Source organism: Rousettus aegyptiacus, unplaced genomic scaffold, assembly GCF_014176215.1.
Source record: "Rousettus aegyptiacus isolate mRouAeg1 unplaced genomic scaffold, mRouAeg1.p scaffold_m13_p_3, whole genome shotgun sequence".
NCBI classification, from domain to species: domain Eukaryota; kingdom Metazoa; phylum Chordata; class Mammalia; order Chiroptera; family Pteropodidae; genus Rousettus; species Rousettus aegyptiacus.
This window is the reverse complement of record NW_023416306.1, coordinates 152,132,202-152,148,447: the sequence shown is the minus strand read 5'-3', so window position 1 is coordinate 152,148,447 and position 16,246 is coordinate 152,132,202. Positions and strand designations below refer to the sequence as shown.

The 16,246-nt window shown below is 34.5% G+C and overlaps 1 protein-coding gene and 1 pseudogene across 2 annotated transcripts in view; one reads left to right on the top strand and one right to left on the bottom strand.

Annotated features, from left to right (window-relative positions):
• The window catches only part of DNAL1 (dynein axonemal light chain 1), a 34,128-nt gene extending 18,640 nt beyond the window's left edge, over nt 1-15,488 (bottom strand). The window contains exons 1-4 of one of the 2 annotated variants that reach the window (XM_016134809.2): nt 15,406-15,488; nt 10,751-10,789; nt 6,633-6,742; nt 5,378-5,433 (exon numbers count right to left, since the gene is read on the bottom strand). In XM_016134809.2, the coding sequence (XP_015990295.2) occupies nt 5,378-5,433; nt 6,633-6,742; nt 10,751-10,789; nt 15,406-15,408 (208 nt within the window). In that variant the 5' untranslated portion in view covers nt 15,409-15,488. Of the gene's footprint in view, nt 1-5,377; nt 5,434-6,632; nt 6,743-10,750; nt 10,790-14,938; nt 14,961-15,405 lie in introns of those variants that run through there. The other variant, XM_036239575.1, reaches the window with a different exon arrangement.
• Nucleotides 7,054-7,922, top strand: LOC107504934 (annotated as a pseudogene).
• Nucleotides 15,489-16,246: the final 758 nt, after the last annotated feature.

The window sequence follows — 16,246 nt, the reverse complement described above, 5'->3', positions numbered from 1 at the left end:
GTACATCTATAGGCTATTTCTGGAAAAGAAAAAAAGAAAGTAGAAACAGTGGTTGCTTTGGGGAGGAACTGAAACTATATGGTCAGAGGAAGATTTATTTTTCATTATAACCTCTTTTGAACTATTTGCATAAAACCATGTGCATGTATTATTTTTCAAAATTAAAAAAGACTTCTAGTAAAATACAGGAAATCTCATTTCTGTTCTAAAAAACTACTATGATTACTTATGCATAAGTTATACATTTAGTTTTCACACTGGAAACTTCTATAACTACACTGTACAATATGGTAGCTACTAGCCACATGGTTAAATGAAATACAATTAAAAATTCAGTTTCTCAGTCACACTAGCCACATTTCAAGAGATTAATAGCTGTGTATGGCTAGTGGCAACTGTTTTGGAACCATGCAGACATTTTTATTAGATGGCACTGTTCTATAATATCCATAATTCAGTGGTTAAGAATACAAATCCAGTTAACTGTGTTCCCATCCAAACTCTATAGGGAAGCAAACAAACCTCTTTGAGTCTCAGTTGCACATGTAAAATGAGGAAATACAACATTTATTTTATAAGAATATAAGCATTAAATGAGATATTTGTCTGAAACATTCAGCATAATGCTTATTCCAAGGTAAGTACATAATAAGTGATGTATGTGTGTATGTGTTGTATATATGTGTGCCAGGCATATATAGTTATATATACTTGGGTTTTAATTTATTTAAGAAATTATTTTAAATTTTCTTATGAAAAACATTTTTCAGGACAAGAAATTTTATGAGTGATTTAATTCATGCAAAATGGTTTAATTACTAAAAAAAGAATTGGATTCCCCCAAATCCAAATGTTGAAGTTCTAAACCCTATTACCTCATAATGTGACTCGATTCGGAGATAGGGCTTTTAAAGAGGTAATTAAGGTAAACTGACATCATTTTAGATAGAATCCAATATGACAGGTACCCTTATAAGAGGAGATTAGAAACAGAAACAGACAGAAACAGAAGAAAGACTGTGTGAAGACATGGAGGAAAAGATGGCCATACATTTGCCAAGGAGAGAGGCCTAAGAAGAAATCAGTCCTGCGGACACCTGAATCTCAGACTTCTAGCCAACGGTAAGAAAATAAATTTCTGTTGCTTAAGCTACCTAGTTTGTGGGATTTGCTGTGACAGCCCTAGCAAACTAATAAATCCATATAACTTTAAATGCGTGAAAATTAATTATTTAAGAAAGCACATAATCAATTCTCTAAGTTTCTTAATATGAAAAATTTTTATTTTATTTTTTCTATTTCATGTGGGATAAAAAGCTTACTTAAAAAGTTATTTATTCAACACATAATTATTGAGTATCAACTACATGCCAGAAACAGCAGTAAGCACTTGCAATATAACAGTGAATAATACAGATGAAAATTCCTGCTGTCGTGAGCTAGCATTCAGCATATAGTAAACAAAATAAATAAGTAGTTTAGATAGTGAGAACTGTGAAAGAGAAAAAAAAGAAAAAGCAGGTTAAAAGAATGAAATGTCAGGAATTTGGTAGCAGTTGACATTTTAGATAGACGGTGACTTCTAAATAAAGACTCAAAGGAAGTGAGGCAGCTAGCCATGAGGCTATCTGGAGGAAGAACGTTTATAGGCAGAGTGAATCTCAAATGCAAAGGCTTTGAGGCAGGACCACATCAGAAGTGTTAATAAAACACAAGAAGCTGGCTGAGAGAATGAGAGGAGAGTAATAGAAGATGAAATTAGAAAGATAATAGGCATCATAGGGGATGTATGAGATGCAGTCAAGAAATTACAGAGGATTTTGGCCTGGGTAACTGGAAGAATGGCATTATCTGTCATCTGACAAACGCAATAGAAGTTAGTTTAGCTGGGGCTTGGGAAGGATATCAGGACTCAGTTTTAAACATGTTAAGTATAAGACGTCTGCCAGACATGCAGTGGGAACATCAGGCAACTGAATGTGTGAATCTGGAGTTCAGAGGAAATACCTGGGCTAGAGATAAATACTCAGGAGCCATCAGCATATAGATGGTAAAACCATTATCTGGAAGAAATAATCTAGGGAGTAGGTAAAGATAGAAAAGAAAAGAGATCCAAAAACTGAGTCCTGGAGTATTCCAGCTTTTAAAAGCTGGGAACATGAGCCTGGGAAGAAGTAGTCAGAAAGACAGGAGGGAATGAAGGGGGAAGAAATGAACAGTGTTCTAGAAGCCAAATATTAAAATTGCTTCAAAGAGGAAATCGCCCGTATTGAAATACTCTGGTAGGTCAACCAAGATGAGGACTGAGAAACAATCTCAGAAATTGGAGATAACAAATATATGCAACTCTCTCAAAAATAATATCTAACTGAATATATAACTCCTTTTTTTAAAAAAATGCACGTGAAAATGGTACTACAGCTAAAAAATAATCATATTTATTTCTGTATAGGGAAATAAATTATAATATCAAAGTTCGTATATTAAGTATTCTAACATAACACAATTATGTACTTTCCATATTTTATGTGCTGCCTAAATAGAGCACCACCAGAAGGACACTTTTTCTTCATACAAAGTCCTGATGAAAATCAAAAAAAGTGTTTTAAGGCTATATGTTTATTTACTTAGTAAACTGAAAGAGTAAAGTATAATTATTTTTTTACCAAAGATACAAGGCAACAAAATTTATTTTTTAATCTTTAATATGAGATTATTAATATTCACACTGTACAGCCTTTTAGTCACAGTTTGGAACATAGTGATGTCATGCAGTTTTCCAGTCACAGTTTTGGTACAATGAATATAAAATGCCATTAGGGTTATTCTGCCTTACAAACCTGCTGTTAACTAGGAATGCCTATTTATTTTAGATGCTCTCACCAGAGCAGAATAGGTAAGACTACATGCTCATGAAGGGAAGGCGGTGGGGCGCAAAGTAGCATTGTACATTCAATTCTTCATATGGATCAGTTGCCTTCTTTTTGCTTTCTAATCACAAATAAAGTATATTCCTGGTCATAGACTGCAGAGTACTATTTGTTACAAGCAGAACTAAAATAAGATGAGTCGAGTACAACAAAACATGGTACAAATGCCTATACTCTTTCATTCCATGTATACATCAGACATCATTACTTGATCAAGGTACTCTTTTCCACTTAATTTTGGGACTCTTAATACATTTTCCTGTGTTACCACCAGTTAACCAAAGTTAAAATATGAGTTAAAACCCATTGCCAGCCCTATATATAAGGCTATCCATTTTCACTATTGTCATATTCATGTTTTTATGAAAAGTATATCATCTGTATTGATAAATACTGTTGCCAGTTTAGTCTCATTTAAGCAAGTTATTACAATTACAGACAAAGCAAAAAGTAAATTGAAACATCTCTAATTGTTTAATGAATCAATGAAAAATTGGAATAAATTGAGTCATCTTATGTACAGCTCTAATAGTAAACATTTCCTCCCCAGAACTATATAAATTCTGAATGCCAACTTTGAGTAAGGTGCTGGGAAAAACAGATTTGGAATGGAAGATAAAAAGAATAATAGATCTGATGCTTGCCCCCAAGGAGCTCATTATGTACACAGAACATACTCCTCAATGAATGACTAATATTTCTTGAGCATTTATATGTACCAGGTACTATTCTAAGTCCTTTATATACACTAACACATTTACTATTCATGATAGCTATATGAAGTAGGTAATTATTGTAACCCAAGACAGACTATTATAAATGTTCCCGAAGGAGTAATTGGGGCGATGGAGATTAGAGAAGTCTTTAAATGGAGAAATGACATTTAAATTCAGCATTCTTAATCTTAATTTTGTTTCTTGTAGTATTTTCCTACAAGAGGAAGGAGATGTCTCAATGAAAAGCACCGCATTAACAAGTGCACAAAATCATTAAAAAAAAGTGATGTGTTTGGGTGTGGTTCAAGCTTTTAGAAGACTTTAAATACAACATTAAGTCATTTGGTCTTTACTAAGCAAAGGGGAGACATTAAAGGTCTCTGATCTGGAGAAACGATAATGAGAATAATATTTTTAGAAAAAAAACTCTGGTATCAGTGCTGCAGGTAACTGAAGAGCAGAAAGAAAAGAGACAAGGAGATCAATTAGGAGGCTATTACAAAAGTCTTAAGACATTGTTTTTCAAACTATGTGAAATCAATTTAGTGGGTTGTGACAACATTTAAAAAAATAAAATTAAAAATATTTATACTGGAACCTATGCTATTAAATATTGTTTAACCTACTTATTCCAATTCATATGTATATATGTATATTTGATATATATATTCATATGAATATATATACTGATCATAAATTCAAATGTATTTCTTACTGTAGAAGGCGGTCAAAAACATTTGATAAACACCATCTAAAGGGAAGATGATTAGGACCCTAATAAAACTGTAGCTCCTGAAAATGGAAAAGCAACAAGTTATTTGAGAGCTCTTGCAAAGAATAAATAGGACTTAGTGATGAACCTGGCTGTAGGTCTCGAGGGAAGTATAAAGGAGGGATATGGCAGGCTAAATTATGCATCGCCAAAGGATACATACTCCTAATTCCTGAAACCTATGAATGCTACCTTATATGGGAAAAAAGTACTTTGTAGATGTGATTAAGTTAGGGATCTTAAGATAGGGAAAGAATCCTCCATTATCCAGGTATTACCCAACTGCAATCACAGATACCAGCAAAAAAGAAAGACTGACGCAGACAAAAAAAGAGAAGGCAATATGGCCCCAGAGGCAGAGACTGGGGTGATGTAATCAACAGCAAAGGAATGTGGCAGCCATAAGAATCTAGAAGCAGAAAGGAACAGATTCTCCCCTTAAGCCTCTGGAGGAAGTATGGCTCTGTCAAAACTTTGATTTTGGCTCTATTAAACTGAGTTCAGACTTTTGACCTCCAGAACTGTGAGGGAACTTCTGTTGTTTTAAGCCGCCAAGTTTCAGCTGTCATAGGAAACTCACTCAAGGAGTCAAAGGCTTTGCCAACTGGGTAGGTAGTAATGTCAATAGCAAAGACCAAAAAAAAAGAATAGTGAGGAATTAAATTTTAAATATAACGAATAGGAAACACAAATCTGATAAAAAATATATAAGAAATCTGATTTTTTATTTAAGATAGCTCAATCCTAATTCTATAAAAGCTTTAAAATGTCTTTAAAATGTGTAGGTCTCATGTATCTGTACTTTTCTTTGGATAATCAAACTTAAGACAGATGGTTTATGTATCCTCTCTGTCATCTGACAATTACTACGCGAGCTTCTGGGATTATGTAGTTTCTCTGGAATATTATTTCCAATAACTAGAAAATCTAAGAACCATCTGTTATTGTGGATCACTTACTTAAACCATTCAGGTTGGCAATTTTTTCAATGCAGTTTGTAGACAGTGAAAGCTTCCTTTAAAAGAACAAAGGAAAACTTGAATTAATATAAAAAAAATGTAAATGGTATATCAGAAATTATTTTTCAAGCACCCAAAGGAGATAGTTAATAAGTCATATTTCCTTTTGACAATGAATCCTTTTTCCCCCCTCAGACATGGCATGTATTCCTTCATTTTGAAATCTTCATACTTTTTTTTCTGATTACAATAGTTAATATATACTTATTGTAGAAAATTTTAAAAAAACCTTCTTGAGGGCAATTTGTTGTTATCTTTTAAATATTTTAATGCATGTATACTTTGATTCAGTAATTCATTTCTAGGAATACATCTTCTTAAAACATAAATAGAAATGCCAAAGATGTGTATATATGTATATACATATATATATACATAAATATACACATATGCACATATATACATATATATATACATGTACACATACACACATATAGATTATTGGTTATATTACAGTAATAACAAAAAAATGGGGAAAAATCTATAAACATCCATCAACTGAGGAACAAATAATAAGATACTGTGCTACCACTAAAACAAACGTGATTAGGCTATAAATGCCAACTTGCGAAGATGTCCATGATATGTAATTAAGTTTAAAAACCATCTAGCAGAACAATACATTTTATATGATCCTTTTTTGTAAAAAGCAGAACTATATATATGCATTTATAGAGATATTTATTTTCTCATACAAATCATTCAGAAATGTATAATGTAAGAAGTCATATGTAAATGTGGTTGATATAAAATCCTCTTCTTTGTGCTTTTTATATTTTCTAGATGTTTTACAATGTATTTTTATAATTTGAAAAGGTTTTATAAAAACAATACCTCTTAGGCCTCTAGTAAGTATAGTACTGACTTTAGTGGATAATTTTATAAGAGAAAGTACTAGATTTTATAACAGAGTAATAGTTTTATATTACTTAGCTTCCTTCAAAAAACAGGAAATTTCTAGTTTCCTGGAAAATTATAAAAATTATACTGTAAACATATATTATATTGCACAGGATTACTCTATTAAAATCTTATAAACCAATAATCTATTATGTTTGTTCCTTGCCAAAGGGAGAATTAATTAAGAAAAAAAAAGTAAAGATCACAGAAAATACTTTTCTAGTTTGTGCACTTATAAAAAGAAGAGAAGTTTAACAACTATACTAGAAGGATGAATAAAGACAGGAAAACTTACTCGCAATTAGCAAGCATGGACAAGGATGCATCCATCTTCTCTATGGGGGGAATCTGGGCATAAAGCTTTATCTCTTTGGCTTCAGATGGCTTCTGACTGGTTTTCTCTTCCTGTGACAAAAATTAATTTGGAAATAAATGATCCCTGATTGTCATGTGGAACTAAAGAAAGCTCAATTTCCCAAGACTTTTCGAAGCAATTATTAAAAGTTAATAATTCTGTGCATTCTTTATGGTTCACTTACTGGAAACATTTACTTACTGGCCCTGATAACTAGGCTTCTACATGGCTGACTCAGATAATTTATTGTTAGGTCCTAACTAAAGGGAAAAATGAGGAAAATAAAATAACTTGAATTTCTGTAATATTTAAAATCCCTTGCTTCTTCTCTGAAAGATCACCAAATGGAAGATGACCCGGTACTGCTGGAAGCCCTGGAGGCCCAGGGGGCCCTGGGATGGGAGGCCATAGCAGCTTGCATTGAGGATTTGGCAGTAGCATCCAGAGTCAAAGACATGGCCAAGGTCATGGCTGGGGTGACGCCATGGCTATGGAGCTCGCAGAGGCAAGGCCAAGGACAAGGAGTGGCTCCCAGTCATCAATTTGGGCCTTCTGGTCAAGGACATAAAGATCAAACCCCTGGAGGAGGATCTATCTCTTCTTCCTGCCAATCAAGAAATCTGAGATCGATGACCTTTTCTTAGGGGCATCTCTCAAGGATGAGGTTTTGAAAATTGTGCTCGTGCAAAAGCAGACCCACAGTGACCAGAAGACTCAGTTCAAGGCATTTATCACCATTGAGAACTACAATGGGCATGCTCGTTTGGGTGTTGAGTGTTCCAAGGAGGTAGCCACTGCCGTCTATCTACAGGGCCATCATCCTGGCTAAGCTCTCCATTGCCCCTATGAGGCGAGGCTGGGAGAACAAGCTCTGCAAGTCCCACATCATTCCTTGCAAGGCGCCTGGACACTGTGGCTCTGGGCCAGTGTGCCTCGTCCCTGCCCCCAGGGGCACTAGCATTGTCTCAGCCCCTGTGCCCAAGATGCTGCTGATAAGCTGGTATCGCAAATGGCTACACCTCAGCCAGAGGCTGCACTGCCACCCTAGGCAACTTTGCCATGGCCACATTTGATGCCTTCTCTAAGACCTCCAGCTATACCACCCCTGACCCCTGGAAGGAGACCGTGTTCATCAAGTCTCCCTCACAGGAATTCACTGACCATCTTGTAATGACCCATATTAGAGTTTCTGTGCAGAGGACCCGGGCTCCAGCTGTGGCCACCACATAATTTTATACAAGAAAAATAAAGTGAATTGAGCCTGTTAAAAAAATAAAAGAAAATCCCTTAAACATCTATCAATCAATAAACAAAAATAAAATGCAATAACAAAAACATTTCCCTGGGAAGAATTTCTTGTCCCTAAAACAACCTTTCCTTAAATATCAGATTCAGAACTGTACGGTCAATTGTTTTCTTTATTGTCTCATCTATCTTTTTCTATATACAGTTCAGTGTGAGCTAGAACCCCAAAATACCCAGAATTTTTGAAGATCTCTTTGCAACACAGCTAAGGTCAAGATTATTTGTTCTACAATAATTTACTTCTAAATTCTACCTTAGAGTTTAATTTCAGTACTAAGTATGCAATTTAAAATTTAATTACTATTATACGATACCTAATAATATTTTCTAAGTACCACAATACTTAGAGTTAGTTCTATCTTGCCAACGAAACAAGGAGCTCCTAAAGCTTGACCATTTCCTTTCCCTTCCCATGTTTTCTGTAACCTAGTGCAATATAAGACACAAAAAAAGGCTTCTTTTAAAAAATCAAATCATAACATCAGTAATAAAAAATATACATCAATTGAAAGAAAGAGATCTAATATACATCCACTCATTAGTTATTTTTGTGCCATAAATTTGTAGGTTAGGGAAGGGGAAACTGACACCTAGTAGATTTTCAATAAATGATGAACTACTAATCAGTGAGTGAGCTTGATGTCTTCAAATAATCTTAAAGTCAAAGATTTATGGTCACATTGTAATCTAGAAATAGATTACAAAGACAAACAAACAAACAAGTCAATCATTTGTTGTTATAAGTAAATCAAATGAAGTTCGAAAATCCAATTCAAGGAAAATCTAAACCTACTCTATTCTTTGTTTTCTTTAACAAAACAGATTTTCTAGCAATCATACAGAAATGTATGATTAAATGCGATTAGAGTACAAAGTTTATAAGCACTAAAACAAGAATTCAAATATTTCATTATCCTATCTTTTTTGTCTATTTTCCCTAGACACCAAGTCTCCTGAAAGACATTTTATTCAAATCCCAGTTACAAAAACAAAAGATATAATATCATGCAAAAAGCTATTGATGACATAGACAAATAACTTATCACTGGGCATGGAAATTAAGGAGCTATCTCTATACCCTATGGAAATTTTATCTATAATGCTGAATTAACTGTTCAAACTTTATAGAATGTTTATTAAAATATTTGTTTATATTTAATGAATATTTTTACAATGCAGTTTCCCTTCTAATATTACTATATACTTTAGTATTCTTTCCAGCTTTATTGAAACATAACTGACATTATAACTTTGTATAAGTTTAAGGTGTGTGACTAATGGTTTGATAATGTATATATTGTAAACTAATTACCACAATAAGGTTAATTAACACATCCATCACCTCACACGATTATTTTTTTGTGCTAAGAACATTTAAGATCTCTTAGCAACGTGCAAATATATAATACAGTATTATTATTAACTATAGTCATCATGTTGTACATTAAATCCCCGAAACTTATATACCTTATAATTGAAGGTTTGTACCCTTTCACCAACATCGCCCCATTTTCCCCACTCCTCAACCCCTGACAAACACCATTCTACTCTGTTTCTATGAGTTTGGCTCTTTTAGATTCTACAGGTAAGTGAGATCATATAGTATTTATCTTTCTCTGAGTTATTTCACTTAGCATGATGCTCTCACAGTCCATCCATTTGCCACAAATGGCAGGATTTCCTTTCTTATGGCTGAATAACATTCCATAAATAGATATTAGATTGTTCCCAGGTCTTGGCTCTTGTAAATAATGCTGCAGTGAACATGGGGCTACAGATAGCTCTTCAAGAGAGTAAACTCATTTTCTTCACATACATATCTAGAAATGGGACTGCTAGATTATATGGTAGCTCTATTTTTAATTTTTTGAGGAACCTCCATACTATTTTCCATAGTGGTTATATGAATTTACATTCCCACCAACAGTACACAGAGTTCCTTTTTCTCCACATCCTCACCCGCACTTATCTTTTGTCATTTTGATGAGAGCCATTTTCATAGATATGAGGTGATATCTCATTATGGTTTCCATCTGCATTTCCTTGATGATCAGTGATGGTGAGCATCACTTTAGTATTTGTATTTGATGTCTTTTCGGTTGTCTATGTGTAATTTTTGTTTGTCCACACTGGATATCTGTTCTAACTTCCAAGAGGCTAAAACCATCATCATCTGTCTAAAGCCTAGATAATCCACAATACATACCAATCTATCACTTGAAAATGACAAAGTGTAATGACGATAAAGTTGAAAAATAAAATGTACTATAACACACAGATTCCAGTCATCCTACAGCAATAAATGAATCAGCCTTTCCATTTAAATTTTAAATTTTATAGTGGTCAGATTTTTTTAATTGAAATTTTTATTGAGTCATTTGAAGATCCACTTGCAGTTATAAAACATAATAGAGATACCCTGTATATTTTGCCCAGTTTTCCCCAATGGTAACAATTTTTAAACTATAGTATAATATCACAACCAGGATATTAATATTGATACGATCCACTGATTTAAATCAGATTTCCCCAATGTTACTTGTAAGCATTTGTACATATGAGTGTGAATGTGTTTGTGTGTGTCTGTTAAGTTTAATACTTTATCGCCTATGTAGGTTCCACCTACACAGTTAAGATAGCTAAACAGTTCTAAGACCACAAAGATCCCTTGTATTGAATGGTCAGTTTTAAATAACTATCCAAAATTTCTCCTTGAATGGTTTCTAAAAAAAAGTAAAAACTCATATACTCACCCATCTGGCTAAGGCTTCTTTGATTGTTGTTGCTTTTGCCTTTAAAAGAGAAGGAAAAATAAGGCTGTCTTTATTGGTATAATATGTTGAATTGATTTTCATGCAATAATTATTAGTCTTTATATCTACCATTAAAAAGGTTAACTTCTTTCTTTGAGACTTTATATGAAGAGTGTGTTTCAATTTCCTGAAATCAGAATGACTTATTTAAATACCTCTCGGAAAAATTAAGGAAATCACGATGTAATGCCCATATATGTCACTCCTATTTGGATTACAAAAACTATATAGCTTTCAACACTTGATATTAAAATATATCTTATTTCATTGATTTTAAGATCTACATATTCTTTTACATTTTAACATCATTGAAATTTGAATGCATCTTACAACCAGGAACAATTTACAGTTAGAGTGGCCAGGTGGCAGTGGTGAAATTTTAGAAAAACATTAACCATTTGATTTCATATGCATATATTCCTTTTCATGTTTGCAAAGGAGTATATATAATAAAAGTCTATGTGCTTAAATATATATTTTCAAACTCTGTCAATAAGTACAAAATAAGAATTCTAAGTGATAGGAAACTGTCATAGTTTAATTCCAACTTCTTATTTTTCTTTCTTAGTAGAACATAAAATAACGTTGCACCTTATAATTAATACTATCTTAGATTCAATTTATTATGATATATAAAACTTTAAAGATGACCAAAGGAAGACATCCTTTGGATTATCATTAAGAGTTTATTAAAAAGAGAGAACCCCCCACCCCAAAAGGAAAATTTTAAAGGTCTATACCATTATGTCTAGAAAGTAAAGACATACTAATAAATAACTCTTGGGTATAAAAGAAACCTATAAATTAAAGTAAACTAATAAAATAAAAGACAAAAATGTCAAAATTTGAGAAACACAATTAACACTTAAAAAGAAATTTGTAGCTACATTTATTTCCTAAGAAGAGAAAACAAGAGATAGAAAACAAATAAGCTAAACATTCAAAATATTTGAAAAAGTACATAATTACAAACCCAAAGAAGGCAGAAGGTAATACAAAGAAAAAAGTCAGTGAGAAACAGAACACAGGGGAAAAGAGATTAATAAAACTAAAAGTTAGTTCTTAAATCTCTGGCAAGCCTGACTGAGCAAAAAAGAGAGATATACAAATTAAAAATACAGACTGATTAAGGAAAAATAACAGATAACAGATTTTAAAAATAAAACATTATAAGCAAATATATGGTAATAAGTTTGAAAACCTAGACAAAGTATGTATTTCTAGAAAAAAAAAAGAGAGAGAGAAATGTGCCAAAACTGTCACAGGAATCAGAAAATTTGAATAGACCAATAACTATTTAAAACATTAAAAAGATAATCAAAGAGATCTTCCCCCCTCTTCCCCTCATAAAGCTGCACGTCGAGATAATTTTACAAGTGAGTTCTACTGAGCTGTCAAGGAACAGATACTCCATTATACAAGCTGTTTCAGAAACCAGAAAAAGAGAGAAAGCCGCCAACTTATTTTGGGCTAGAATAACTTGATGTCATAACCAGATAAGGAGGTCTCTTTACTTCTCCACACAGATTTGAAAAGTTTTAATATAGTATTAGATCTCCACACCTAATAGTCATAATGATCCCGATCAAGAATGGCTTATCCCAAGAGCATAAGGATTGTTTATCAAAAAAATCTATAATTGTAAATCATTTATTAATGGATTAAAGGGGGGAATCACATTTATTTCAATAAATGCTGAAAAAGCACTTGATGAAGTTCTACATTTGATATTAAAAGCTTTTAACTGAGTTAAAGAGAAATTTCTTACTTGATAAAAACTACATACCAAAAAGCTATAACAAAAACCATACTTAATGGAGAAATTTATTCATTTCAGCAAATATTCATTGACTATCTACTTATGTACCAACATGTATCTACATGCTTAAGATATACCAATGAACAAAACAAAGATCTCTGCCATCATGGAACTTACATCTATTGGCAGGAGACGGATGGTAAGTAATATAATTTAAAAATAAGTAAATTATATAGTATATTAGAAGATGACAATTACTAAAGAAAAGAAAATGCTGAGTTTGGTAAAAGGCATCAGGATACGTAAATATGTGTATGGAGAATGTTTATTTTAAATAAGGTGATCAAGGTGAGCCAAACTGGGAAGGTAACATTAAAAGTATTCTAAGATCCCAAACACATTAAGATGTCTACTATCGTTACTACTATTTAACATGATACAACAGATCTTTATCAATGCGATAATAAGGAGAAATACAAATTGGCATGATTAAAAGGAGGAAATAAAAATGCTGTGCAAATGATCATCTATGTAGAAAATACAATAGGATAAACTAACCAATATTAGACCTGGAGTTCAACAAGTGAAGAACATTGTTAACAAAGTAAATAAAAACTGGGAGAAGATATTTTCCATATAAAATCAATAAAAGACTAATATTGACAAAAAAAAAAACCATGAATAGAAAATTCACAAAAACTGAAATCGAGATGACGAACAATACCATCAAACTCACTGAAAAGCAGAGAAACGCAATGGAGGTTCCATGGAATATGGTGAACATTCTGGACTCTGAAAATCAGAGAACTGCAGAGTAAAACAATGGGGTACTAAAATACATCCTCAGATTGGCAAGAGTTAGAAAGTTGGTGACAATGTAGAGAAATGGGAATGCATTACTGAAGGAAGTAAAAACTAGTAGAGCCATTCTGTCAGCCATGCTGTCAGCCAACAGTACCTAAATTAAATTAAGATAAATTAAGTATGCATGGACTCTATGACTCTGCAATGCCACTCCTGGGTTTATTTTCCAGAAAAATCCTTGTGCGGGTCTATAAAAAGACACATGAGAACACTTTCATGTTGGAAGCAATCTAGGTGTCTAGAAATTGGTTTATAAGGGCACTAGCTCCCTATAGATAGTAGGAATCAAAAACTGAAAGGCCTAAAGAACCAATGGACATCATTAATAGGTAAAGCTGCCCATATAAAGAGCTTTTATTTGGCTCTAGAAAACTATTGGCAGGTGAGACTTGGGACAAGAACTACCCTAATATCACATTTCTTCAAATATGAAAACTTTATTAATTGAAAATAACCCTCGTTTTATGTACCATTAAGAAAGAAAAGATGCTACCAATTATATGGCATCTTCATATTTTAGTGATACAAAAATGAGGGGGAAAATGTATCTGGCGGTGAAATAGATTATTTCTGATTTTTCAGAGAAGCCAGAAATCTGGATTTTGATGTGAAACAGGACCACTTTTAAGACACTAAAATCTATTTTTTTAATTAAAAAACTATGTCGGCCTGTATTTCTGGAGGGCCCCAGAACTAACAGTTTGCAGCCTCAGCTAGCTTCATATAATTACTGTTTCTGATTCTCTATTTGAAGATTTTCAATAATTCTCATGGTTAATGCTTTCAGAATTATTTAGACCTGATTATTTATTTACTTGACTATAAACCTAGGTTCCAGAACATTTTTCTTAATTTGGCAGTGGTATTGGCTAAAAGGACTGTGAAATAAAGTATGGAAAGCAGGTGGAAAACTACTTTTGGTTCAGGGTGGACATGACTTCTTCATCACTTCAATTTCTTGGGCTCAATCTCTGCCCATTTAAGCAGCACTGGAATCACAAAAGGAAGACAACTACTTATAACTATCCTTCATAAACATCTCCATCCAGCAGGACAATCACATACTTTGATAAATAACTGTGGCTGGGTCTGTAACTAACCAACAACATCCCTTTTCAAACTTCTAGTTGGAGCTGCCAAGTATGTAAGCAAAACAGTGCGCATTTTAAGCAGCAGTTGAGGAGCATCAATAAGGTACCTCACTTTTGAAAACCACGACTTCACAAAGGTCTTTGATTGGATAGACCGCTGAAAGATTTCAAAGCAAAGGTTGCATTTCTCAGAGTGTGGTGGGGTGCCCTCCAATTTTAGAATAACGGGATGCATTGTAAAAATCCACATTACTGAGCCCTCTCGATGATATTAAAACTTCATAATATGCATTGCAACAAGTTCATAGTACTAAGGCCAACTAAAATCATACTGCATACTGAAATTTGAGAAACACTACCCTAATACATTCTATCAGAGTGGGTTTTACAATGTTACCTAATAACTGCACTCACAGTCATCCAGAGGCCACCCTGGGCACATCACAGGTTTCGAATACTGCTGCAGTCGGTGTTACACACATACCCCTCGTAACCAGCTCCCCGCTCCACCTCGCCAGGGTGGGTAATTACTTCTACGTAAAGAAATGTCCTTATTCACACTCTCCCTTCCATCAGCTTTCCCACTCAAATCCGCATTTTCGAGAATTTCCTGCTCTTTGCCCACCCCCCCTTTCTTTGCCAGAATCCCTCAACATTAAGCCAACCTCTGATCCTCCCCAGACCGCCCTCACCCCTGACCACCCGGTGCCAGGGCTTCTCTTTCACCCAGGCCTCTGACTCCACAGAGTCAGCATCCGCTACCCGCTCCCTTCCGCTGTCCGAGAACACCCTCCGCCCTTCCAACCCTCAACACTCCACAGTCACCCTTTCCACTTCTAATCTCTTCTCAGCTTTGGCTACGAGGCCTGGAAGGTACTCACCATTCCGGCGGTTGCTACTGTCACTGCTCTGGTTGCTAGGGCCCGCGGGGGTCAGTGCGCGTGCGCACTTCTTGGCATTCTCCGCGGATCCCTATCCCAGGAGCGGTCCTTTTTCTCCGCCCCCAAGGTGGGGCGAGCGGGGCATTGTGGGACTGCTTGTCGGCCGCCGGGGTCCTCCTGCTCCGCTGCCACTCGCTCTCCAGGGGCTGCAGCGTGGCGCTCAGGGTTTGAGCGCGTAACCGCGCAGAGTGGTCAGATGTGCTTTACCTTATCGAAAGCAGTTTCAGCTAATTTGGAATGACGTCCTGCCGAAAGTTTAAAACTGTAAAACCACCCTATTACAATCACCTTTCCCATAAAAGAATTTGTAAAATTCTGTTTCCCTGCAGATTGCCTTTCTGCCTCTTCTCTAGATGCCTGGAGCTAAATTAGGCCGAATGTCTTCGGTTACCTTCCCTTAACCCCTCCAGGGAGCCAGGGACAGCTGAAAACAGAAAATAGAAGTTTCACATAATGGAGATGTCTTTTTACTCCTAACTCTAAAATTAGCCAAAACATGTAAATATATAGATCTTCAAGTACGAAAACTTTATTAATTCAAAATAACATCCTCATTTTATATATATTCAGGTGCTAGGGATAAGGAGAAATAGAACACATGTATACATGGCTGTTTATAATTGATACGACCTTTATGGGAGGACAGTTGGCAATATGTATTAAATGCTTTAAAAACTTTGCACCTCTGTGACCCAGCAGTTCCACGTCTAGGACTTCGTCCAGAAGAAATAATCACACAAGTGTACAGAGATATATGTTCGAAGTTTTAATAGCAAGAAGA